The sequence below is a fragment of the Phoenix dactylifera genome, chromosome 15 (assembly GCF_009389715.1).
Source record: "Phoenix dactylifera cultivar Barhee BC4 chromosome 15, palm_55x_up_171113_PBpolish2nd_filt_p, whole genome shotgun sequence".
Taxonomy (NCBI): domain Eukaryota; kingdom Viridiplantae; phylum Streptophyta; class Magnoliopsida; order Arecales; family Arecaceae; genus Phoenix; species Phoenix dactylifera.
Genome location: NC_052406.1, coordinates 4184315 through 4212103, shown reverse-complemented (window position 1 = coordinate 4212103; position 27789 = coordinate 4184315). Strand labels below are relative to the sequence as shown.

At 36.8% G+C, this 27789-nt stretch overlaps 1 protein-coding gene across 1 annotated transcript; it reads left to right on the top strand.

Annotated features, from left to right (window-relative positions):
• Positions 1-282: 282 nt before the first annotated feature.
• LOC103704269 (conserved oligomeric Golgi complex subunit 3) lies at positions 283-25042 on the top strand. Its single transcript, XM_039134151.1, has 26 exons — positions 283-444; positions 616-699; positions 867-974; positions 4762-4806; positions 4900-4974; positions 5116-5211; positions 8509-8586; positions 12666-12751; positions 12884-12950; positions 13085-13147; positions 13229-13330; positions 13565-13669; positions 13756-13848; positions 16189-16277; positions 16831-17050; positions 17145-17228; positions 17588-17704; positions 17795-17827; positions 19180-19266; positions 19380-19442; positions 21013-21129; positions 22647-22739; positions 23551-23676; positions 23746-23846; positions 24274-24443; positions 24592-25042. Exons 1-25 carry the CDS (start codon positions 373-375, stop codon positions 24401-24403), a joined length of 2334 nt encoding a protein of 777 aa, XP_038990079.1. The 5' UTR covers positions 283-372; the 3' UTR covers positions 24404-24443; positions 24592-25042.
• Positions 25043-27789: the final 2747 nt, after the last annotated feature.

The following is a 27789-nucleotide window of genomic DNA, read 5'->3' as shown; positions in this document are numbered from 1 at the left end:
TATTTGCATGGAACACGTAACTATAACAGCAGAAGCACCTAGGAACCTGTAAATAGTTTCGCTTGAACGTATTCCATATGGAAACTGCATATAAATGCAGTGTCTATATGAAATTTAAAATATGCATCCTGTACATAATTAATAACCCAGTCAGGGTCCAAGCTGTAAGTTATCCTAACAAGTGTCGTGTAAAGGCTGCACATAACTTGCAGTCTTTAAGATGGAACCAGGAACTTAGGGACCTTTAGGAAGTTTGAGATCCACTTAGGGAGCTGGAAGTAAATTTAAACCTATTATGGTTCGAAAGCGGTGGAGCTCTCCCCCTCTCTGCGTCCTCCTATTCGTCTCCTTCGTCTCCTTCGTCTCGGATCCATGGCGACCGCCAGTCTCCCCAAATCCGAAGCCGTCTCCAAGGGTTACAACTTCGCCTCTACGTGGGAGCAGGTAATCGATCCGAACCCTAACCTTCGTCAATTCCTCTCTCCGTCCAAGATCTCTCGCGCAAATCCTAGTCCCCTCAAAACCCTAGTAGCTGCGAGATCTATCGATGGATCTCGTCTTTAATGATAGATCTCCTCAAAAAATCCTTAAATGTTACTGGATCTTGCTTTGCAGAACGCTCCATTGACAGAGCAGCAGAAAGCCGCGATTTTGGCGCTGTCCAACGCGGTGGCGGAGCGGCCTTTTCCTCCGAATCTGGTGAGCGCTCCCAAAATACGTCTAGTTATCTACTAAGTTACTATATTCATTTGTGATTCTCATTTTAATTGGATCTGTTTTGTTTTCCGGCAATTTGATGGTCGCTTTGGCAAAATGACATGTCTAATAACCATTATTTTGGGATGTTTTGATCGTATTTGTCGCAGTCTCAGGAACAGGTTCCAGGAAAAGATAGTAATTTATCGATTGCCACCAAAGATTCGACTTCGGAAGATACTGGGGGCATGGATGCAGTTTTGGTCAATACTCACCAGGTTTTCCTTTCCCTTATTCGTTATGCCATGGTGTTCATACGATCTCGTTTCGTATGGAATCCCTTGCACCTGTAATCATTTCTTAAGCAAGAATAAGAAATTTATTTTTCTGTCATCTATATCTTACCTCGACATTACCCTTGCGTATGAAATGTTTCTCATTAGGGAACTTAAAAGCCTCTTTGTGCGGTGATACAGATATTCTCTATAATTCCAAAAACTAATGCTTATCATAATTATATCTGCTGCTCCAATTATGCATGATAATTTTATTACCAGCACATCATACTAGGGCCTACACTGAATTAACCAGACCTACAATAGATGGAGGCACAGGACATCTGGAAATATATAATATCTTGCTATGTTAATCCATCAATGAGCTTGAAACATGGAAGCGGTGAGTATCCCGGGCTTTTTGATCAGCATTGTGCCCTACCAGGGCTCGCTCTAACCCACCCATTTGGTTTTCAGTATTTGTTGCCTAATGTAATAAGAAACATAATTGGTTATTTTACTGCCACAAGGAAATAGAGAGCCTGTTTAGCATCACTTTTATTTCTTTTTTTATTTTTAAAAACAAAATCACAGATATCAAGGTAAAAGAATATTTGGTTTTATTGATTTTATTTTTTATTTTTCAAAAATTATTCTCATTATTTCCAAGAAAAAAAGAAAATTTTACTTTCACTATTTTCAAAAATGAGAAATCCTTGTTTTTTGCCACCACTACGCCATCTCTATCACCATGCCTGTTGTCTCCGCCATAACCATTGCTGTTACTACTGCTTTCACTATCTTACTAGTGCCACCACCACTGCCATAAATGCTACTGTTGCCACCCCAATCACTTCCACCACATCCCCATCGCCACCATAGCCTCTATGATTGCCTTTGGCAATCTATGATGTGTTACCAACACTATATTGTTGGTGCTCCCACCACAACTGCTGTTGCCACCATCACCCTTGTGTCACTGGCCCATTGCTAGCACCTTGCCACCACCACCACTACCATTGCTATCATTATGTTTTTAATTTCATGATTAAAATAGGAGACAAAAAATTTATTTTTTATTTCTGAAAATAAAAAAATGAAAGTGATGCCAAACAGCACCAAAGCATAATGTTTCACATAATTGGTGTTTGCATTGTTCTTTTGACTAAACTAAACTAAAGGAGCTCATCATCTTTAACAAAATCTACTCTTTTACCCCTTGTTGTAAATGCATTCTCACTTTCCCTTATTGGTTTGAGAGATAATAAATACTTCATTATCCTTATTTCCATTGAATGAACATGTTGCGTCTTGTTGGCTGTTGTTAGACATGACTATAGCTAGCTCTTGATGTTTGTAGAACAACTACTTTGCGAACATCCTGAACTTGCATGTCAAAACATACTTGTCTCCTTCTCTGACTTAAGCTACAAAAGATTAGGTTGTTGCTCTGCTTGTATGATAGGTTTGCTAACAATAGATCGCCTGTAAAGCTTCCCCTGTATCTGTAGAGATGCATGATGTGCTACTTTTTGAAGATAGAGACCAGTCATGTTGTCTTGATTCTTGAATAGAAGTTTCAGATATTTTGTATCCAATTTTACTTTGTCCTCATGGATAACAAACTTAAATATACTTTAAAGATTTTTTTGGGATATCCATTAAAACTATGATACTTGATTTAATTAATCCTCTGGAAGAAGTTGCTTCCCCATATCTCATTCCACACCTAGCTCCTGTCTTAATGCTTTTTTTACTACTTGAGCATGACTGCATTCCTGAAACATTATATAAATATGTTCCAACCTTTTGTTAGCTGGTACCTTGCTAATAAAGGATCCAAATTAGAAAATCAATTGAAGGTGGGCCTGATATTCATCTTGTTGTAAAACTGGTGAACTCTTTTTCTCATTGAACTATAGGAGAGGAAGCTTAACCTTGCGGCCCACCATCGTCATATTTCATGCCATCTACAATCATCAGCATGCAGCTATTCACTGACATCAGCAGCATTGCTGGGTAAAAGAATTAGAATTAACTTCTTGCTGTCTTCATCAGCTTAGCCAGTGTCTTATTTCTTTGAGCTAGGTATTTGCTGCTTTTGTTAATAAATCAACATTTCTTGAATTGTTGGTTTATCCATCAACTTATGATTAAGTGTGTCAAGTCATGTTTCCTTACATTTCTAATAAAGAAGAGGAAGATCATGCCTTGTTGATTTTTCAGGTTGGCCCCAACTAATCAGCCTATGTGGCTTTAATTTTTTCCAATATTCCTTCTAGGATCCAGATATTTATAATGCATCTTTACCTTCTCTCGTGGATGGATCTATTGCCCCATATCATGAAACTCTACAGCTTAATGACTGTTCATGTGAATTCCTTAAAATCTGCCTGCTTAGTGAAGTTGAAATAACAAATTAATTTCAGATTTCTGTTTTTCTAGAAGTTCAGGCAATCATTTCATGTAGTATTGTTTCCTCGGTGAACCCTTAAACCTTACATTGTTTTTTACTTCAAAGAAGAATAATAAATAATTACTACATATAGTTATTTTTTTGTACATATGCAAGACCGCAGGCTACTAGTTTGAAGCTTAAGTAAGCTATTTAAGTTTCTAGCTAGATAACGATGTTCAAGTTACAATCCAAAAGTTACAACTTAAGTTAGGGTGGGGCTCTTAATGCTTTCTTGAGCTTAAGCAAGTTACTTGAACTCGTTGAGGGTGTTGTATGTTTAGCCTGAGCAAGGAATCTGAGAAGTGAGAACTACCACTTAAGTTAGGTCTGATCCATTATCACAAGCTTTCTATGTTATTCTGTGATTTCAGTGTTTTTTTGTGTCTTTAATCCTGGATCACCGTAACAACTTTGGTCTATTAGTTAGAGCCTTCGGATCACCTAATAGAACTTAAATGATGTTGCCTAATGCAAAATATTATATCAACCCTTCTGAATAATGAACAAAGAGAATCAAATTTACGAACCATTATCCTTCTTTTATCATCTAGAGGCAATCTTCCATCTGATATTGTAGAATTCCAAGTTATTGGGACCTAGCCTCTTACCTTTCTTCTTCGCAACCAACAAACTTCACAAGCTGAAATAGGAAAAATATTTTCCCAAAACTATTAACCTTTTCTTCTGTTTCTGTCTGGAAAGTGATACAACCCTTACAAACTGAAGTTTGAGTCAAGCAGCTCTTAAAACAATCCATAACTTGCCAAAAAGACTGAGAAGCAAAATACTGACATTCATGAAATAATTATCTTTGGTGACACATCCAATAACCAGATATTGAGAAGTGCATTCTTTCTTGTCCGAGTTACCAAGAAAAAGTTCTTTATTTCAAGAATAGAGGTTTCTAGGTAAGTCAAAAAAGCACAAAGATCGTACAAGTTCAGAGCAGTCTCTTCAGTGTTTTTATTTTTTTCTTTCATACAAACATATGCGTGTGCATCTGTGCATGCATGCATACACACATATACATGCATATATACATACATACATACATATACGTATACATATACATACATATATACATATATAAATACATATACATACATACATACATATATATATATATATACACACACACATATACACACACACACACACACACACACACACACACACATATACACACACACACACACACACACACACACACACACATATATATATATATATACATATACATACATACATAAAACCTACTTTACATATACATGTCAGTATTATCATACAGTTTTGATCAATTTCACTTAATCATCTTTGTTGATTTGATTGTAGTTTTACAAATGGTTTACAGATCTTGAATCAGCAATGAAGTATGAGGTTGGTGCTGACAAATTGCTCTTTTATTAGTATAAATTATAGAATTTTTATATAATATCATAATGTATCCTCAGTTTTCTCATTTTATTACAGACAGAGGAGAAGTATCGTCTCTATGTGAATACATTGATGGAACGCATTCAGATTTGCGATGGAATCCTTCAACAGGTAGGTTTATTGAATCTTGTAATTATAGGTTCTTTCAGTAGTTATTCTGCATGAATATTGGTACAGGTCCATACATAAATAATTGTTGTTATCTGATGTCTTTTTCCTTGAATCTGGTTTAAGCACCATCCTTTTGTGCAGGTGGATGATACCCTCAATTTATTCAGTGAACTACAATCGCTGCACCAGACCGTTGCTACAAAGACAAAAACTTTGCATGATGCATGTGACCGATTAGTATGTCCTCCAGCATGTTCTTGTTTCCTATTCTTTATATTCTTTCCCTTCCCTTTTTGTGAATTATCATTGATTTCTACTATGGATGTGCTCTGATGAAAGCATATATCTGCAATAAAGAGTAATCTGTTCCCCTTGCTCACTTTATTTTTCAGTCTCAAAGAATTATTATTAGAGGCTGCTTTTGCTAGGCAACATCTGCACATTCAAACAAGAAATGAAAATAATTTAATATGCTAATATATATTTATCATCATTTTTATGTCTGCAACCAATTTATTCTTCCGTGCATGTGTTATCAACACTATTTGGGGAAGTAGTCAATCTAATAGAAAATGGTGGTGCTGATTTTTAACCCTGATGACTAGGCCTTGAACTTTACCATGTGGAATGCTGTTGGATGGTCTTGAACAATTGGCTGGTCTTTATGCAAAATATAGCAACAATGTTGAGGAAATAAGAATCTCTGACAAATGCAGGCTAAGGGGAAAACTGTATGTTCAAAGCGGTTAGAATAGGTCTAGTTAGAAATTTGGTGACTAATAGTAGTGTTTTGAATGGTAATTGATTTTAAATTCTGGAGGATCTGAAGAGGGTGGATACTGGATAGAGCTTAACAGAGAGTTCAGAAAAAGGTAGAATGATAAACGAAGGATGTTTGTGTTTGTGCAGTTGAAGAGAGTTGGGTGTAGAAATTACTAATCTTATTGTAAATAGATGGAGAAATGTGATGTGGATATGTTTAATCAAGAGACTAGGGTACTTTGTGGTTACTCTGAATGAGGTGTAGAGATGAGTCTATGAAGTGCCAAATATTTACTGATGTAGATATTACAATTGGTTGGTATGCCATTTTTTATATGGACTAAGAAGATTATTAGAATTGCTGCAACCCTTGAGATACATAGATGGTCATTGCATTCCTTTTAAAGTAGAGTCTGGACATAAATTGCAGTGTTGTCATCGTGATTTTGTCATCGTGATTTTGGTTTGCATGGTGGTCTGATTGGAGATGCAGAATTTTGATAATATGTAAGCTTATTTGAGGTGTTGGGTCAGTGAATTTGTTGAAGTTGGTGATATCTTGATAATCAAGATTTTGTTAGTGAATGAGAGGCTACATATTGTAAAGTATAACGGCCATGAAATTTACGACCTAGTTTTGATAGGTCGGCAAGCCAGTGGGGTTGCTAGTTGGTGCTCAAAGCACAATATAGGAAATTTGTGAGTGGATTATGCATGACTTTCATGGAAAATGTTTGGAAATTAAGTCAAGGTTAGGTCTTCTTGCAACTCAAGAGTGATTCTTCTTTCACATCCTTAGTAGTATGAAACTTCCTTTTAGCGTGTTGCACCTGCTTCAGGAGCTCTCAGAAAAATCTCTGCCGCACCTGCTTCCTAAGTGCTTCTTCTTCTTCTTCTTCTTCTAACTGTGTCCACACTTGATTCTGCTCTTGCACATGCTCCTGCTTCTGATAATTAAGATCAAGCTAATGGAGGCATATGGCTGTCACAGTGCTCGAGGTTTTCTGATTTCACTATTGTTGATGGAGGACCATCCTATAAGAAATCTAAGCGCACTTCTATTAGGTGCAAATATATAAATTAAGAAATTTTATTATATTTGAAAATTAGAAAATTTTATTTTTATGTGAACTCTAGGGCTAGAATTTTGTGGACTCTAGAATTAGAATTTTATGAGGACTTTAATATTTTATTTTTATGCGGACTCTTATTATTGTTTTGGTTGTCTATGTAAACCTATTGTTATGTAATTGAGAACACAATTTGCATTATTAAGATGAGAATATAGAATATCCGAGCTTGTTTTATCCTGCATCTATTTAGTATCATAGCTTGTTATGTCCTGCACCAATTTGGTATCAGAGCTTGTTCAGTCCTACGTCAATTGTATTACTTATGCAATTACATATTTGAGGAGTGCAAACATCAAGAGAGAGAAATGTTGACACAAATTATGTGCAACCAAGAGTGGGTGAGTATTTTAATTTGGGAGTGGCAGGACCCCTATGCCCATATAGAATCAAGAGACAACTGAATTACTATTGCATAATTTATTTGTTAGTCTGATAAATATTAGGTAACATTAAGTATCTTAGTATATAAATTGCATAGTTTGTTGTTTTAAGGCCAGCCAATTTTCTAGAAGGGTTTATCAAGAAAAGAGTATATGCTGAAGTTTCCTGGTACATCTGTAAGGCAGTGCTGGGGAAGGGAGAAAAGGCGACACAGTACTTGTTGAGCACATAGGGAAGATATGTCACTTATTTTTTTTAGTAATGATGCTAAAGAGAGAACTGATATCATGCACAAGATTTATACTGTTTGTCTAACTTGCTTGTTCTGTTAAAGCATGCATGCACACATAAAAAACAAGGCGAGTAAAAGATGAAAATGCACACACATGTGAACATGGAAAGATATTCAACCTGTGGAAACTGGAAAGATGTTGCATGTCCAAGGATGTGCTTTGACAATTTACCTTATGTTTTAAAATGGGAGCTTTTATGACTTAGTTACTGAGAGCTGGTATAGACTTTGAACATTTTTCCAAATCAATTTTCAAACTTCAAATAACACAGGGTAATAATCAATATAATAAAGTCAAACAACTTGATCATTTGTGCAAAGAAAAATTAATAAGATCTTTTAACAATTGCAGTTATAAAACTGAAAGTGGTTGAAAACTTGAAAGCTGGTTGACACACTTTATTCATCAGGGCAGTGCCAATATTCTCCTATTCGTCATCTTCTTGTGCATCAAATATAAATGTTAACCTTTCAATAATGAAGGACAACCTCTATAGGAAACTAAGAAATCATTGGTAGACACATCAGTTAACCACTATGTTATGGAATTATGGATCACTATGTTATTCAATTTGATCAGTTCAAAACTTTAATAAATAAACTTCTAAACTAGGTAGATATAGAAACTATATTTATTTAGGACATCTATGAATATCCTTGTGCATGTGTGAGAGGATCACTTGTGAATGCATTCATGATGCTAATGGATATTGCCCCTAAAATTCTGTGTGTGTCAAGAAATCTGATAAAAACTAATTTTTTTTTATGTATTTTCTGTGTAAATTAGTGTTTGTAGCCCTACCAAGTGTTCAGGTCTTAAATGCTCAAATTTCCTCTTTTGAGTTTTACTATCCTCTCCCAAGTCGAAGCTTTTGTGTTTCATCTAGTGATTATGAGCAATAAGGTGCTTTAACATAATAACATTCCATCCGCAAATAATCAAGTTCTTATCTATTGGTATTGTAGTTGATAGAGAAGCAAAGGCTGATAGAATTTGCAGAGGCGCTTCGAAGCAAGCTCAACTATTTTGATGAATTGGAGAATGTAAGGACTGAAGATATGTTCTTTTGAATTTCTGTTGTTTATCTTATAGTATGCAGTTGTTATATTTTTTTATTGTCTAAACCATATTAGGTTTTCATCTTTTTAATAAAATATATGAGCAAGTAAGTTCGCTTAGATATTGAGGCCTTATACTTTGATGGCCACTTTTCTTCTTTATTGTGTAAACATTAATTACATATTGCACAAGCATCTTGTTGAGGTCTTATGCAAGGGTATGACATATATATTTGTTCCACCGCATCGCAAAACACCATAAAAAATACTAGATGAGGGCATGATTGACCCATTTATAGTATCACTAGTAGTTTTTTGAAAATACTGACCGGGTCGTCCAAGTTAATCCACCCTTACTAATGCAATCATCTGATTGATCAAATTGCCTGATCCAGATAAAAATGAGGAGTAAAATAAATGTACAAACGAAAAACAATTTCTGAAGCCAAGAACAAGTCTAACAATATCCAATGCATTAGTCATAAAATTCAGAACTTTAGTTTATGCCAGATTTCTACCTGCTAAATTCAAATGGCAGATTAGGTTTTAGTCAATAGAATTTATTTTTTGGTTGTTCTTTTATTAAAAAAAATCCAGAAGATGATCTTAGCTGTACCTTCTTATATTAGAGGCACTCGTTGAGAAGTCATGGTCTTTTTTTATTGTAACATACAGTCATCGGCTGCTATTGCTAAGGTGAAATGTACTTGTGGATGCTTGAAATGTAGATTGTCTGCATGGCATGATCAAACTAAAGTGACTTTATCTTTGGGCTGAAAACCTCGTATAATTCTTTTGTATTGATGGTTGATTGCCCGGAATTTGATACTCTTATGAGATGCTTTAAAAAACTTTCTATATATTGTCTATAGACTACAGGCTGAGCCTTTTTAATGCTAGATGATGGTGGAAGAATAATTTTCATAATTCCAACCTTAGCTATTTTATTGTAAATTTTTTTTTTAAGAGATCCCTTTAGCAAGGATTGTAGTTCATATATCGAACTATAAGTCCAAACATAAAAAGGATTCTCAAATGAACAATGCTTCTTAATAAGGCCATGTTCATCGAAGGGCCACAATCAATTGTTTGGACCACAGTTCCAATCATGAAAGTGAGTGTTTCTCCAAGATTAGGCAATCTTGACTTGAAACAAAATGAGGGAATTGTGGGAACTTGGAACCATACTATCGAAGAACTTGTTAGAGGGAGTTGTGGCAACTCGGAACCATACTATGGAAGAAAATGTTAAATTACATCTTATAAAAGAAGACCCCTAATAAAGGAGTTCAGCTTATAATACAAAATTTACTGGTCATTGTACATCAAATTTATGTTAAGGGCCTTGGATCGTTAGGCATAAAGACCTTGGCCCCCACCTTGTCTCCAAGGGGAAGTTGAAACAACACCCTAAGTGCAGTTTATTTTATTGCCTACTTCTTGTCTTGAACTCAGACTATGCTGGAGAATATCTGTGTAGATTGTCTTCCTTCACCCTTCCTTTCTTTTCCTATTTATTTATTTAGAGGACATGGTATTTGCTGATGTGGTGGCTTTGGTTGTTATCAAATATGCCATATGGTGGCTTGGGCTCGTGTCACATGAAAGAATGGGCCAATGGACTTCATATAGTGAACCCATGTGGCAAGAGAAGTTCCATATGAGAAAAGGGTATAATGTGGCAATTTACTTTATGCCACACGGCAAGAAGTAGTTGCGAGACACATGGCGATCTCTTTCTTGCATCTTGCGAGACTAAGAAGAGGTTGTGTATGAGAAAATTGGACATTTGTTTATCTAATTTTTTGCGACATGGTCTCAAGGAAACATGTATATGAATTAAGGTATGTGGTTCTAGATAATTTTGTCATAGTGGCTAGGAAAAAATAAGAATGTCTCTTGAGAAAATTAGGCCATGTGACCAAAAGAAGGGCAATTAAGTCATTTCTGAACTTCATTTCATGTGTCTGGAAGTTGCTGAGATGAACCTCTTTTCCGACTATAAAATGCTTCAGTTGAACTTATATGAGTGTTCAAGCTATTTTGTGAATAAGGCTAATAGTGACGGTTCTGCCCTTGTCGAGCTTTTGTCGAGCAATTTGACTTGATTGAGACTTCGGATATCAGTTTTCTGGCTGAGGATCTTTGTTCATGGATTAGCTATAGATTTTAGTTGGGCTTATCTTAATGCCCTAGAATCTTAAAAAGAAATTTGTTTTTATGTTATAACTCTAGTTATGATGTGCTCACACACTTATTAGCATAAGCACACTCTATATGCTTGTCTGATGAATAGAATCCACTAATTTAGTATCAAAATACATTTTTTTATTATGTTTTTGAAAAATGGAAGCATTGGTAAAACTAATAAAGGGTACCTATTTGCAAGTGGATGGCTAGTGTACAAGAACTCAAACAAGGTTAGTTTTGAATGCGTTAAGTACAAGAACTCAAACATATTGATAGAGTGGTGGTTGGCATGGTTGAGTTAGTGCCAATCTCTCATTGACACGCAAGGTTGGTTGTACTAGTACTGGGATCCATACCGGTTGCCCAACGGTATGGTACAGTATGGTATCATGCTGTGCCGTTTTGGGCCTTACTGACAAAGGGAGAGCCAGGGAGGGAGGAAGACAGAGGGAGAGTAAGGGAGGGAGAGAGTGCCGAGAGAGGCCTCGAAAGGCTTCATCTCATTCTCCATCTGCCATCCACAGGGGGCCGCCCTTGTTTTGAACGAAATAGGGGCCATGCCTTTTTCAAATTCACAACTGAAGTTGGCAAACAGTTTGTCAACTTCACTCGGCAAACTGTTAGCCGACTTCAGTTGTGAATTTGAAAAAAAAAATCGGGCATACAAACAGTGGACAGAGGACAAGATGGGGGCTTTCAAGCCCCCTCTCAGCATCTCTTTCCCTTCCTCTCTCTTCCTCATTGCAATTTTCGAACCAAGGGGTAGAGCTTTGCCGGTCCGCCCTCAGTACGGTCTAGTATGTTCTGAATCGGGCAGTTCGGGGCAGTATGGCGTTCCTTGTTGGCACGTGACATTCGTGCAGTATTGGTTGCATCTTAATGCTTGGCATCTGTACTCCATCCACTAGCACAACATGGTGTGGACTATGTCAGTGCCAGACAATATGACATTGGCATGCGATATTTCAATCCTTGATATCGATAATAGCCTTCCTTTATAGGAGATGTAAGGAAGATTCTCCTTGTGAGTTCGTTGATAGATTCCACCTTCTTGTTAGCTCTAAAACCGCTGCACTGAATCGTAATGATACCCTCCCAAGAAGCATAATATCTACTGAAAATTTGAGAATGGTATGGAGTGACATCCTATGATAAAATAAAATGGGATCGCTTTGTGCAATAGGGCCATTTCTAGAAACTGAGTCTTCAACCTAAATGTCCTTAACTATACAAGGAAAACCACTCCATTGTCATCTATTACTTTAAGACTTGGTGTTTCTAGGTTTCAGGTAAAGCTTGAGTCATATTTAGTTTCATCCAGCCATTTGGTTTTGGATAAATATACAATCCAAGCTCTTGGTCATTTCAGATATAATTATGCCATACCCAGACAGATCTGACATTTCTGCGCCTGTAATCAAATGCAAATAAGGGCCTATTTAATTGTTTCAGTAGCCAACACTTGAGGTTTACACATTTTTAATGGCATCGAGGCAGGTATGAGATGAGTTCTCTCTGTTCATTTGTCTCTTGGATGAGTATGCATTAAGTGAATTGTAGGCTGGCACCAAGTTCGTTTATTTCTGTTATTTATTTTCTCAGATGAGTTCATGTTTGTGCACTTCGATTTGTTGGTAAATGCACTATTAGCAGTTGTTAACAGATAATAGTTACGCTATAATATATGTGCCTTTGACCATTTTTTTTTAAAGGAGAAAGAGAGCTATTGGCTTCATATATGCTGAGTGGAACATATTACAGATTCGGCTTTGGATTTTATATGTCTAAATTTGCATAAATTATCCATAACACAAGCAAAGTTTTTTTGTTTATTTATGACGGCAACTTTTAATTCAGTTATGTCTTTTTAACAGGTTTCCACCAGTTTCTACTCTCCAAACATGAATATTGGGAGTGAACAGTTTCTTCCTTTGTTGAAACGTCTTGATGACTGCATTTCGTAAGTACAAGAGTAATTCTTCTCACTTACAATCTCTTCTGGTTTTAGTTGTTTTATGAAAGAAATTTAATTCTCTTTTCTGTGTAGTAACTATAAATTTTGATTTGCTACCTTTCATCATGACAAGCCTAGGTATGTTGAAAGCAATCCACAGTATGCAGAATCTGGTGTTTATTTAGTCAAGTTTCGACAACTCCAGGTACTAGATTATCATAAATTTAAATTTATAAGCTTGGTCGTAGCATATGAGCTTCTTCTTAAAACAGCATAACAATTTCTTTTGTGAAAGCACTCACGCTTAAGATGGTGTATTCCTAATGTTCTTTTTTACAGTCTCGGGCATTAGGCATGATTAGATCCCATGTGCTTTCAGTTCTTAAAGGTGCTTCTTCTCAGGTAATTTTCTTGTACATCTTGAAATATCAATTTAAAACAAATACAGAGTTTGTAGAATTCATTTTAGTGTTTCCTTTTCAGGTGCAAACTGCTATTCGAGGCAGTGGCTCAAACAAAACAACTGTTTCAGAGGGTGTTGAGGCATCCGTTATTTATGTTCGCTTTAAGGCAGCAGCTAGCGAGGTATATATTCTTTGTTGCACAGCTTTTGTGATATTGTAGGGTGTTAAAGGGCACAACTTATCAAACCATGAAATCAAACAAAGCTTTGGTGTGGGAGCTACATTGGTTGATAACAACTAAATATAAGGATAAAACAGAAAACATGAGCCTATGGATTAGCCATGTAATAATTTCTTTTCACCAGGACCTTTCCATAGGAGAGAGTTGTAACAACACTGTTCTAATTTTTTGCAGCTAAAGCCTCTGCTCGGGGAAATTGAAAGTAGATCAACTAGGAAAGAATATGCTCAGATTGTTACGGAATGCCACAGATTGTACTGTGAGCAGAGACTATCATTAGTAAGTTGCTGGCTTGTCTTTAATTTTTTAAATCTTTTTAATAGTTATTCTTTATTTCTTGATAACTGAATATATATGCTATTTAGGTGAAAAGTATATTGCACCAGCGGATATCTGAGTTTGCAAGGAAAGAGGCCTTGCCATCATTAACTAGGTCTGGATGTGCATACTTAATGCAGGTAAACAAAATTTAAGTACAATACTTCCCAGTAATGGTAAATAATGAAAATCTGTAACCTGTTTGTTTCTTTGGACTGTCTTTTTCTGTATGGCTACTGACCAAAACTTCTTCAATTAGAGGATTAAATGGTAGGTGACAGACTGAAAATTCTTATTTTCATAGAAAGCAAGAGGCCTTCTGTACAGCACTGCATCAATATAGTTGTAAACCCACATTATCTTACAATAACCTGGGAAGATACATGAATACCACTTTACTTTGATTCTATTATCTTTTATGTGTAATTATGTGTTGATACAAATTCATGGCAATATATTCATATTATTTGAACCTTTACAAACTTTGAGTTGTCTTAATATACGGTATTAGATGAGTTGAAGCTATACTTTATGAAATAAGGCTGCAACTGATGGATTTCCAAAAACCAAAAGATGTAATATATGCATAACATAACTATACCATTTCATTGTGCCATTTTGTTATGTTCAAGCTGACTCTTTTTTTTCTTTTCCAATGATGTGGAAATAATCATGGTATGAAAAAATAATACATACTGTTGTAATACTTGGAACATTTTTTACTTCAGTGAATTTTATATTTCAGTAACATATCTGGATATATAGGAAAGCTCTTATCACAAGTTTGCTTTTCTGGATTTCTTAATGTCTTGAAGCTTATGCATAGAATGATAAAAACCTGTGCTATGATTGTCTTCATTATGTATGGTACTTGAAATAGGCAGTGAGTATATATGGCAACAGATCAGCTTTTCTGGCATCAAGATTCAAATCTGAATAGGAAGCCCATAGTGGGTAGAGGTTGGAACTTGGAAGGGCTGCTGCAAAGTCCAGTTCCCAGAGAGTGAAAGCTCAGTGCTAATTTGCAGAGGCTGGATAGCTGACTGTGAAGGCTGTTCAGTCAAACACACAGCTGGATGAGAGTCAGCAAGGGAGGAGCATATGAGATGAATTGCGATTGGGATTTCTGGGTTTAAGAGGAGCGGAAGATGTGCTGTGATGGTTCATTGTTTTCCCCTAAGAGAAAATGGGGGAAGATTTGGGTCAGTTGGGTTTTGAGGGTTGTAGGTAGTCGTGGGGTTAGGCAATTTTCTATAGGGGAAGAGCTGGGGGATAATTCTTTCTTATACTTTTTCCTTCTTTCTGGGGGTTGAGGTTGTGGGGAAGGAGGCACTATCTTTTCCTGTTTTCCTATAATTCTATTAACATTTTGTTCTAGTGTTAAATTCATTTAGTCAAATGGATAGGGAGAGGCGGATCTGAGGGGGATGCAGGGAAGCAGGGGATTCCATCCACAAACACAAAGTTTATGGTTGACCGATATTGCTCATCATCATTTAGCTATTGCATTTATTTTTCTCGTTGCTGGGCATATGTATAGAACTAACTTTGGAATTGGACACAGTATCAAAGATCTTTTAGAAACACATATTCCTCCCAAAAACAACTTCTTTTTCTTTACATGAATCGCATATAGAACGTATTTGGTATTTGGATATTATCCATATCAATGACCTGGTGAATTATTCATAATTGGTTTGTTGACGTGATGAGACTTATGAATAGAATAGAAATGATCTATAAATGATCAAGAGAGAAAAAAATTCATGAATTTTCATTCTGAAATGCTCATTGCAGTAGTGTAGTGGTTGAATCAACTGAGTAGTCAAAATTATTATACTTTCTTCTCGGGACCCAAGTTTTATTTTATATTATACATAGGTAAAGCCGTGTGCAATGAAAAATGCAAGCACGGTTTGGGGAGGGATCTTTTTCCTCTATTCCAACAAAGAAAAGTTATCTACTCCATCCGACTAGTTCCGGGTTCGAGTCCCGGGTAACCCATACGGAAAAAAGAAAGATTTTTTCTATTTTAATTCACTTTATTTAGAAATTGTTTTGCGGGATTTAGTCATAGCCAGTTTATTACTTTAAATTTGTCAACATTGACATTGGACAGTATATATTGTTGGACATGTACCATTCTGCCATGAGAAACTTGTGCCTGTATCAAGTCCATCTTAGCTATAATGCTTTGTGTGTCTGATACATGCCATATGGCTGGAAATATGATGTTAAACCTGATTTTCACATTGTAATGAAGATTTGAACTGCAACTAGATCATATGCTATGGTTTTGTCTAGCGATCATGCATATGCTTTGCTTCAGATGTGGATTCTTTATACTTCTTCTTTCTCCACCTAGATCTCTTGCTCGTTTGCCTTTTACTGGGAATTATGTCTCTTGAACACAGTATTTTCTTTGGTTGCAACAACTCATATAATTCTCATTCTTAAGTATGATTTGCAATATCTCCCAGGTTTGTCAGCTTGAGCACCAACTCTTTGATCATTTCTTTCCGTCATCTTCCAGAGATGTCTCAAATTTGGCTCCTCTAATAGACCCCATGTAAGTTATCATGTATGCTCTTGCAGATTGCTCTGTAGCTTGACATGAATTTACATGTCAAGAATGGTCTTTACATGAAGGCAAGGAATCAGCATTAAGAATTTAGAAAATTCATCCTGAATTAAAACGGATGATGTAGTAATCTTTCCAATACAACTAAACATACATACATACATACATACATACATACATACATATATCTTAACTTGAATTGATCAAGTAACTGTAGCTGGCATGCTGGTTTTACATGTAAAGAATGGAAGATTGAAATAATGAACAAAAGTGAGAAGGCAACATGAATAGTTTTAAAATATCTTATCAAACAAATCAGTGATTATTTTTTGGGAAAACATCTTCTCTTAGTGTCAAATAGTCTATTTCATTTTCTTTGCAAGTTTGTACACCTTTCCTCCTTTTTATTTCATCTCTCTTTGTTGCCCCCAAGCTTCTGGATGTTTCTCATGTTTTGTTTGATCTCATTATATATGACAAGAGTTCCCATTAATAAGTTTTTTGTGAACTTCTACTACTGTTTTATAATATAATTATGCAGGTGCACATATTTGTATGACACGCTACGCCCCAAACTTATACATGAAGCAAATCTCGATTCTCTCTGTGAACTTGTTGACATCCTAAAAATTGAAGTGCTAGGAGAACAGCTTAGCAGACGTGGTGAGTCACTTGCAGGATTGCGTCCCACACTACAAAGAATTCTAGCAGACATTCATGAGAGGTTGACATTCTGTGCTCGGACACACATACGTGAAGAGGTGATCTTGTCAGAATCCATCGTTTCTTTGATTGGGTAGTTTGTTTCTTTTCCTGTTTAATTAATAAGCTGTAATTTGATGTTTGTTTTGGCAGATAGCTAATTACCGTCCTTCTGATGTTGATCTAGATTACCCAGCAAAACTGGAGCGATCTATTGAGACAACTTCAGATACCACTGTCAGTAACTTCGTCTACAAGCCTCTAATTTATTCATCTTAAATTTAAAGCTATACCCCCCACTTTTTTACTGCTTAATTTTATTTTAATTAGTATATTTGCTATCTTGGCATATATAAAATGTCCACTTTGCAGTCCATTTGTTTCTCTTTTTTTATAATTTGGGCGTTGGTGTTCATGCATAGATTCATTCACTTTCTGGTACTGACTAGAATTTTTGGTTCAAGTAGAACAATTTTTCTGTGCTTTTCCTGGTTTTCTATTTTTTCCAGTATTTGTTATTGAATACAATAGAGAAAGAAGAGAATCCTATTTCAGATATGGTATAAAATTTGCCTATTTCTCTCATCGATCTACAGGTTGATGATAACTCAGACGTATTCAGAACCTGGTATCAACCATTGGAAAAAACGGTATCATGCCTGTCAAAGCTATACCATTGCTTAGAACCTGCAGTTTTCACTGGTCTAGCTCAGGTATGCAAATCTGGTTTTGCAGTCTCAGAGGCACAGATCCATGCTTTTAGCATTTTTCCTATAATCTGATGTTTTTTGCAACCTTTTCAGGAAGCAGTAGAATTTTGCTCAATATCCATACAGGTTTGTGAGCTCATTCTGATCTCCTCCTTTTGACTGAAGTATTTTGCACTCCATTAGAACAGAAAAAATTTTACAGAAAAATTGAGGAGCCTGCTGATCAGTTTTTATGCTGCAATTTAGAAAAGGATTGTTCTGGTGTTCCTGTGCTATTTCATAGACTCCTTGTATAATGTTGTTTGCTAAAAGAAAACAATCAAATTTGAATATTTTAACTAAAGCCTTGTCCCATCTTTTCATTGTTCCTCTACACAAACATGAAGGTAAGCCATCAAATTTATTATGTCTACTTCTAAATTGGCTCAGAGTATGCCTTCTGTAAAGCTAGGATTTCCAGAGACTCCTCAAGTCAGAACTGCACTATTATTTATTGTTAAGCTCAATTAAATTGATAGTTTTTGAAATCTTTGTCATCTTGATAATATATATTGCTATGATCTAAGTATTAAAATCTATCGATTTTTAATTTATACATGTTTTAATATGTGTAGATCATGATCAATAGAGTGGATTCTCAATTTAAGTGCTCTATCATGTATTTGAGGACACTAGCACAATGGAAACTATTCATTTTTGCACTCATTTGATGCATAGATTAGTGACCACCAAAATATGCGATTTTTGGTTTCTTGGCATTTAAAGTGGTATGGATCATGATCGACAGTGTGAATCTTTGATTTGGATGTTTCATTATTCATTTTGGAATCAAGAGGAATGGATAGCCTCTCCTTTCAAGAGCATAGTCCTTCCCCCCCTCCCCGGTCCTCTTCTTTATATGTATATGTACATCACACAGCAACATATTAAGTGATAAAAATAAACTCCCTAGAGTCAAATCCAGAGAAAATCCAAAAATTAGTTAATAATAATAAATATAATATTTCTTAACTTGTCATACCAGTACTAGTATACCATAGCAATTATGAGGCTGTGGCTTCCTAGACATGTTGATTTTAAAACAGACTATTACTGTTGATCTTTATCATGAACTCTGCTAAAATAATATTTCTAATTATACCCTTGAAGTAACTCTTTTATTACAAAATGTCATTGAGTGGTTAGGGCTCTCTGATGAATACCAATGCTTGGCAATTGTGACCTTTCATATGGTTGCTGTGGATAAGCTTCCAAAATTTAATTAATCTGTTTGTTTGGTTAAAATCATTCAATTAATGACATAGAAATAAGGCTGCACAAAAAGACTTTCCAAGGGGTCCTCTTAACGTCGAATATATTACTATTCATGTATATGTGTGGAACAATGCCTGTAGGAGATGAATGTTAAAATTGTGAATTCTGTGGCGTTCTACATGATCTGTTCTGATAGCTTATTTTATCACATGTACTGCTACCAGAATGCAAGCAAATCTATTGCAAAGAGATCTACTCCGATGGATGGACAGCTTTTCCTTATTAAGCACCTTCTTATTTTGAGGGAACAGGTGGGCTGCATCATATCTTTTCAACTTTTGTGTTTTAAATTTTATGATTTAACAGTAACTGATCAATGAGTGAGGCTGTTGTAATTACAATTTGCAATTGTTACACTTTCCAGATTGCACCCTTTGATATTGAATTCTCTGTCACCCACAAGGAGCTGGATTTCTCTCATTTGCTGGTTAGTGCAAGCTGAAACTTCAGATGTTTGGACAACTTGCTAACTTGCTTCTATGATTATTATGTACTTAATGGTTATTCTCTTAATCTGACTAGAAGTACAATTTCAAACTTTCCTGTCTTTCTCTGAAGAGACATGGCTCTCTCTCTCTCTCTCTCTCTCTCTGAGAGGATCTACCTATCTATCCATATATATACGTTATTTACTGACTCCATTGGATAATTACAATTCTGCTGAAAAGTAATAAGATCAACAGTTTTATATGGTTTAGAATGATAGGTTATAAAAGGGATCCAAGCTGAAAAAAAGGACATGATGGAGATATGAATGTTGGGATGGATGTGTGGTAAAATTAGTAAGGAGTTGCAGAAATGAGTGATGGCCAATTGTAATTTTATGGCCCATGGTTTAAAGATCTAAGTGGGCACTCTAAGACTACTCTTCAATGTCCAGAGAAAAGAGGGGACCTAATGTTACGTAGATAGAAACTGTGAAAGATGAAGATGCTTGCAGTGAAACTTGGGATATCCTGAACAATAAGAATGGTTGGCGAACAATTTGTAGAGCCATTCCTCAGAAGGCAATGGGGACAGGTGTTCATAATTATGTTTAAGAGCTCAATGCGAGGCAACATAATATCTGTCAAAAGAGAAGAAATAGCATATTGCTATTTGGTCATATTGAAGTTTCTAGTTTTAGTGGGGACCAGCTTTTTAAAATGCAACCCTACAAAATTTATGCTTCCATTTTTTCAGGCTTCTGAAAGATATCATTCTTATCATTTACAAATTATGTAAAATTTCATATAGGCATGTCAATGGGCCGACCCACAGGCCTCATTTTGTATTGTTTTGAACTGGGTTATTGGGTTGGGCCGACTCAAAATTTTGCATGTGCTGTTACTCTGACCTGGCCCATTGACATCCCTAATTTTATATTAATTGAATCTATTATAGATATCGATCATTTCTCTTACTTATAATTAATGTTTTCCTCTAAGGTTGATGCAGGATGTAAAGTTTTATGAACTGCAGGTGATGCAGAAAAACACATTTAGGATGACATAATTATGTGCAAGAATTAGTAGGGTAGGCCCTCATATAGTAGAAGGCTGGGGTGAAGGTGGAGGAAAGGTTTGAGAAACAACTAGGTGAGGAAGTTACAACAATGAATTTAAGAGTGCTAAATCAGATGTAGCCCTTCATAAGAATGAAAAGAATAAACTGTTCTGAGAGCTGGGAAAAATTAAATAAATTGTGGTGTTTTATTTTGTAAAACATGGTGAGTGTGGTCTGATGTTTAGAACTTTTTCTAGAGGTTGTGTACCCCACAGATAAAGTTGGGCGACGAAATCCTTGCCTCGGTGACTGGTTCTTTGAAGGCCAGTTTTTTAGTTGTTCAACCATAATTGTATTCCGTAAGTTAGCCTTAATCATGATTGGGTTGAAAATTTGCATCATACTGAAACAGTATAATTGGTAATATATAAAAATGTATTTCTGTTTGGAACAAAACATATATTTCTCATGTTTTTTCTAGAAGCCTTAATTTTATCTTGATTCTACTGCAGGAGCATTTGAGAAGGATTCTAAGAGGTCAGGCCTCATTATTTGACTGGTCAAGATCAACTTCATTGGCTAGAACTTTATCTCCTCGAGTTCTCGAAAGTCAAATAGATGCTAAGAAGGTAAGTTAATAGTTTTAATTATAGTCTCAGACTCTTACATTTTCTGCTGCAAGCTTTTTGTGTTATGCTTTGGGGTTGAATTCAAAGAATTCAAATCCTCGAAGATGCTAAGAAGGTAAGTTAATAGTTTTACTTATAGTCTCAGACTCTTACATTTTCTGCTGCAAGCTTTTTGTGTTGTGCTTCGGGGTCGAATTCAAAGAATTCAAATCCTCAAAGTGCTGAGCATGCTAGCTTAAAACCTCATTCATTGAATTGATTAAACATGTGCATAGTCAATCTTATCTGGACATGTTCTCTAAAGAAATTAACACACATATCATTTTCATTGGCGTCCTATTTGAAGTGATTAAACTTGGATTTAGTTTTAACCAAGGTTCACCAAGCTGGTTTCGAGGCTCGTACTGGCTGGCGACCTAATTGATATAGTACCAGTATGTACCTTACCAAGCAGAGGTGTGCTGGAGATTGAAGATCGAGAGAAGAGAAGGGGAGAAAGGAAGAAACCCTAGCCCTAACCCTAGGAGGAGGATATATTGGGGGGGGGGGGAGAGAAGACGAAGGGGAGAAAGAGGGAGAGGGAGAAGGAGATGGAGAGGGGGGGGGGGAGGCATACCGAGGAAGAGGTGTCGGTTCGGCGTCTTCATTGATGGAGGGAGATAGTGTCGATTGAGGGCCCGAGAACCATGCAGGATTAAGGGATAGTGCATCCACATCGGTGTCAATGTCGGCGTCAATCGAGGGAGAGGTCATCTCGACCATCGATCGAGGGCGAGAGGGTGTCGGTGTCGGCATTGTTCGACGTAGATTGCTGGGAGAAAGATCATGGAGAGAAGAATTGAGAGAGGGAGAGTTAGAGAGAAGCTTCGAGAGACCGCTAGTTGTATATATATAAAATTGGATCGGATCAAATGGTCGAACCTGGTTACTAATTGGTCTGGTTTGGTACATCTCGAACTGCTTGGTTCAGCATGGTTCGGAGATCATTGGTCTTAACTATCGCAAATATCATTAACTCGGTCAGCCAGTTCACCGGAATCAGTCAGTCAGTATTTGATACTTATGGTAAATGGGCCTTGATTCTGCAATGACAAGTTCAAGCTGCAGAACTAATGCCTATTTAAACAGAAAAATCAGTTGCTAATTGAGTGATTTATTTCAGTGATTTAACTAGCGTCATTAACATATTGAGTTGGCAGCAGGTTTATGTGTTTGCATGAGTAGCAAATTAATAAAATTAGTAAGCACCAAACCTTGGTTTATCTTTATCAGATTGGAATTGTGACACAATGCTTGTTGTCCAACTAAACCAGCGGAAGCCAGTGACAGATTATAAAAACACTTGAGTGTTCTTGTGCCATTCTTTTTTTAAAAGGAAAAATCAGCTGGAGATACTCTTATGTGGCTTACTGTTATCTTATTTGCAGGAACTCGAGGACTGTTCTTATGCCCTTTTTTTACTCAATAAAAATCTGCTGGAGAAACTCTCATGTGGCTTAGTGTTATCTTATTTGCAGGAACTTGAGAAAAACCTCAAAGCTACATGCGAAGAATTTATAATGTCTGTTACTAAGCTAGTTGTTGATCCGATGCTTTCATTCGTTACTAAGGTAATGAAAACCTGACATTGAATTCCAGCATTGTAAGTTAATTGAAAAAGTCTGAAATAACCATCCAGATCAAGGTATACCGTATCGGCCCGAACCGGACGATGCGGGGCGTACCATACCATACAAGTTCGGTACTGGTATTCGATATAGGCGGCGTATCAACATTTGGTATGCTGAAAAAATTTCGTACCATACCAATACTGTGCTAGTGTGGCACCGGTATGGGGTCCGGTACCGAGATGGCGAACTTTGATCCATATCTTAAAAAACTTGTATAACCAATGAATCTCAGCAGTTTCTTTTCAGCTGTAATTATCTCTACTTAACCCATTTTGGATAGAAAATGTAAATTTTCTGAAATTTGATAGAATACAGTTGGTACAATAATAAATTGTTGAGAAAAATGATTTAACTCTCGCTCTCTCGTTATCTCTATCTATCAATCTATATGTATGTGCATATGTGTATACCTATATGTATGTGCATATGTGTATACGCATGATTGTGTTCATTATGAGCCTATCTTTGAAGATATATATGTATGCATGTACCTACACAAATGGGTACTTACTTGTTCTGGCTGCTAATGTAGACAAACTACTGATATCACCTGTTTCTTTTGAAAGTTGCTTGCCCCTGGGCCCCTGCTTTGTCATTAAAAGATGGTTCTTTGTAGTGCAGGAATCATTTTAAACCTGTCAGTTGTTTCTGATTTTATGAATACTAGGTTACCTAATCACAAAAAAAGCGGATCCGATAATTGTTATTGAAAATCAATTTGTTAATGAACGAGATAGTATTTGTTTGCTAGGTTACTGCTGTGAAAGTTGCATTGTCATCGGGCAATCAGGACCAGAAATTGGATTCTGTTCTTGCAAAACCGCTCAAGAATCAAGCATTTGCTGCTCCAGATAAAGTGGCTGAGCTAGTTCAAAAGGTATGCTATGTATGCAGCCAATCTGATGGCTTTGTTGTATGCTGACCGCAAGAAGTGTCATCTGAACAGGTTGGAACTGCTATCGAGCAAGAATTGCCGAAGGTTATGACAAAGATGAAGCTTTATCTGCGAAACCCGTCGACTCGGACGATCTTGTTTAAACCCATTAAGTGAGATACTAAATTAATATTATTGCTTTTGAAATTTATATTATGATCAGAATGTGTACTATATTCTTTTAAGATCAAAAACAAATAAAGTGGAAAACATGAAGTACTTTGGCTGTTGAATGTTGTTTGCGATGAACTCAACCCCCAAAGTTAATGTCTATCCTTATAATGTACAGATAATGTTTAGGTATTGGAACTGATTGACAATTGCATTACTTTGTCATACTTGCTTCTCTCTCTCTCTCTCACACACACACAGACACACATTGTTAATCACCATCAGTGCCGTTGTTATTTCTGGAGCCATCTTATTTTTTTGCCTTTTGAGCTGCTTTTTGATTTCATATAGACCTGGCATATGGAGTGTTAACCTGAACTCAGCTATCCCGCAGATCTGTAACTTTGGATGCTTTTTCGCATGTTGCAGGACAAATATAGTTGAAGCTCACCTACAGTTACAGACACTGCTAAAATCGGAATATTCTGTGGATGAAATGGAAATTGTCGGCATGGTGCCAATACAGGATCTGCAGGCTCAGCTGGACAACATTCTGTAGATCCAACCATGTTTCAGAATGTAGTAACATGGAATGTCAGGTAATATTGTTATCATGTTTTACACCGGCAGCTGTTGCATGTTTATTTTTGGAATTTCGTGAGATGGTTCAGAAATATCCTTAATGTAATTCTTACTTGGTTCAACCAAAGTGTGTGCCTTCTCTCATTCTCTGGCTTTGCTGGACAGAAAACTAGGGACAGATTGCATATTCTGTTGCATTACGTTGGAAAACAAATTGCAGCCACTTACCTTGGGGCTCCAGCCACCCCCAAAATACGTAACAGCAGCCCAAATTTGCTGTATTTTTCTCTACATCTTGGCATCGTCCAACTCACAAGTCAGAATGGGTTATTGTATTTTATGCTCTGCTTCCGGATGCCTTTTCTTTGCTTTCTTTTTCGTTCCTTTCCTTTCTAGCAATTTTGTGTGGGAGAATAAAACTTTGGCCCAACCTAACTTGGTTTCGACTGTAATTGGGTAATGCAAATTTGTGTGGATCGGGCAACTTGACCAGATTGACAAGCTAGTTTGAGCCTGTTGCCGCGACCCTTGTCGACATGAGTCTGTTTGTGCATGATGGATTAGTTTGTTATGTACACCAATGGTGGTGCATTTTTAAATAATTTATTCTGGATAATTAGGGCTCATTTGTTTCGTGGAAAAGAAGGAAAGTGTGGTTAACGGGAGGGGAAGAGTAATGAGATGCTTTTTATTTGGTTGGAGTTTTCAAAAGAGAGACGGAAAATGTGTATTCTTATGGGAATATAATTTTCACGTTTTATGGAAGTCTTTTCCATTAGAAGTAGGAGAAAGTTACTTTTCCGTGAACTGAAAATTATTCTATATTTATTTTTTCCAAAAAAGTCTTTCAGCATTAAAAAGGCATTAAATATCTAATTTTTTTAAGGGTATAATAGAAATTATACATACAATTTTTAGAAAAATGAATGGTTAATCAAACATAAGCACTCTGTAAATCTGTTACGTTTTCATTGTCAAATATGCTAAAAATATTTTTTAAAATTTATTTTAAAAATTATTTTTTAAAAATTATATTTTTAGAAAAAAAAAGTTTTTTTGAACTAAACGAGCATCTGAGGACCCCCCCCCCCCCCCCCCCCCCAAACAAAAAAAAAAAAAAAAAAAAAAAGGGTCTAGAATTGACAAGTTTGTAACAGATGAGACAGGGAAGTAATATGTGGTATACAGTTGGCTGTGGTTGGGTTGTCATCAAGCTTACCGCTGCTCGTATGGGAAGTTAAGCTTTCTTTGACCGGTTATCAAGCTGATATCGCAGAAAAAGGTCCATGAGTTGATCTGATGCCGGCCCGAAAAGCAGAGATCTAACCAATCCCTCGGTGTAGCACATTAATACACCAAACCCTTGCATGTGATGGAATCGGCACTCCGGCGGTAGGAGGAAAGGCAAAAATGCCGGGTGTGAGAAGGGCATGCAAGGAAGGAGGGTATGAGCAGAGCATGCAAGAAAGGAACGTATGTATTTGTCCGAAAATTTTAAAAAAATAGTTTTAAGTATTTTTATTTTAAGCTAGGGCACTTATGTTTTTTTTTTTTTTTCCTTCTCTCTTTGAAATGTGAACGAGCTTTCAAAAAATATTTTCTTTTTAAAAAGGTATTTATAAAAAAATATTATATTTATTTATTTATTTATGAACGGTAAATCAGTGAGCTGCTGGTGCCGACCTTCTCCATGCTTAAATGAAAGCTTATTATTTATGGCATGTATCCGATATCAAAAGAGCAGCATGACAATTACACCCGGTTAGAAGCATGCTTCTCTGTATTCTTCTTGCTCCTCACAGCCCATGGAATGGTACAGGGATCATCTACCCACATTGTATTCTCCATTACAGAGGCATGGAGTATGCGACATGGAGAGCTCGCACTTACCTGGCTCCAATTCAGTCGACTGCACTCCTTCTTTCTCTCCTCTCATATTTTTCTTTCCCTTGTTGCTCTCTCTCACTGCACCGTAACCCCTCTTCCTCTGTATCCGCCTTGGCGACGCTGAAGTGGGTATCCTTTCCAATGCAGTGCGAGAAGATTATAGTGAGAGCCTGCTGCATCGAATAATTCTGAATTCGCTATGATCAGGTCGTCTGTTCGAGTGAATTGATTATACTGGAATATTTGATGGGGGGCTGTGAAATGGGCCGGGCTGGGTTGGCCCGAATTCATTGAATAGGCTTGTAAGCGGTGCCTTCCAGTTCTTGGAAACCCCTAATGGGCTCTCAATCCAAAAAAGAGAGTTTACCAGGTTGGTAAGATAATATCTTTAGTCCAAACCCAGCTCAAAGTCCAGGCTGGGCTGAAGCAATCTTCCGCTTAAGATCGACTTGTTGGCCCTCCTAGCTTCTCCTTTGTTCTTTAGGTGTCATTAGACAACTTTATAATGTCTAACGTGGTTTTGGGATTAGAGAGATGTAAGAAAAAATACTGTATCAGCGTGGTCGAGGCAATATCCCAATGGTTGGCACCTGTCTCTTCCAAGGAAGTTTTGCCCTCAAAAAGCAATATAATTTGCACCCAAGTAGTTTCGGCATAAGAGGTATGGTCTGGGCTTGGTTTTGCAATGAGTCGGAATATTTCTATAGCAATTCCACTCGCATAAAGCATATGAAAAAGGAGTTCAATCTAGAAGTTGCAGAATAGTGCAACTCTATACAAGTTCGACATGATTTGAGAGTGCCTTTTCCCAATCCAATGTTGAGTGTAGTTTAGCACCCTTATTAGATAGAGAGAGGGGGGAGGGGGAATCACTCATTTTATTGACCTAGATCCAAATTTTTGGATGCACCGTCCAAGACTCAAAACTTAAAATCTCCTTTTGCTAGACAGACAGGTATGACCACCAAAGCAACTCTCAGTAAGAACTACGCATGTATTACATATTTAGCTTCTAAGCTGTCAGAACATCCAAATCAATAGATGCATAGCATGAATTCTAATGGTCTTTGGATAAAATCGTGAGGGTAGCGCACGACGTGCCCAAAGAGCTAGTACCTATCGGACCTCCAAGAGTAGCGCATGACTTGCTCAAAGCGGACAATACCTCTAAGAAGAAACACAGTCACTTTTCGGCCTCAACAGTTGGCGTTGTCCATAGAAAACCTGATTGACCCTGTAAAACCGCAAGGTAGAATCACAACCCTCTCCGTCAGGGGGGCTGTGTTGGGAGAGGGGAGCGGATCCCGAGATTTAGTCCCATACTGCTTGAGTGACGAAGAGGGGTGTGCCTTAAGTGGAGGGGGGGTGACTCCTTTCTCTTGAGAGGGTCCTTTTGGAGAAAACCGTGAGGGTAACGCACGATGCGCTCAAAGGGCTAGTACCTACGCTACGCGGACCCTCAAGGGTAGCACACGA

Coding starts and splice junctions, on each gene's coding strand:
- LOC103704269 (XM_039134151.1), top strand. CDS start 373: ATGGCGACCGCCAGTCTCCCCAAATCCGAAGCCGTCTCCAAGGGTTAC. Junction 13,331..13,564: donor TTAAGGCAGCAGCTAGCGAG/GTATATATTCTT, acceptor AATTTTTTGCAG/CTAAAGCCTCTGCTCGGGGA. Junction 23,847..24,273: donor ATCTTGTTTAAACCCATTAA/GTGAGATACTAA, acceptor CGCATGTTGCAG/GACAAATATAGTTGAAGCTC.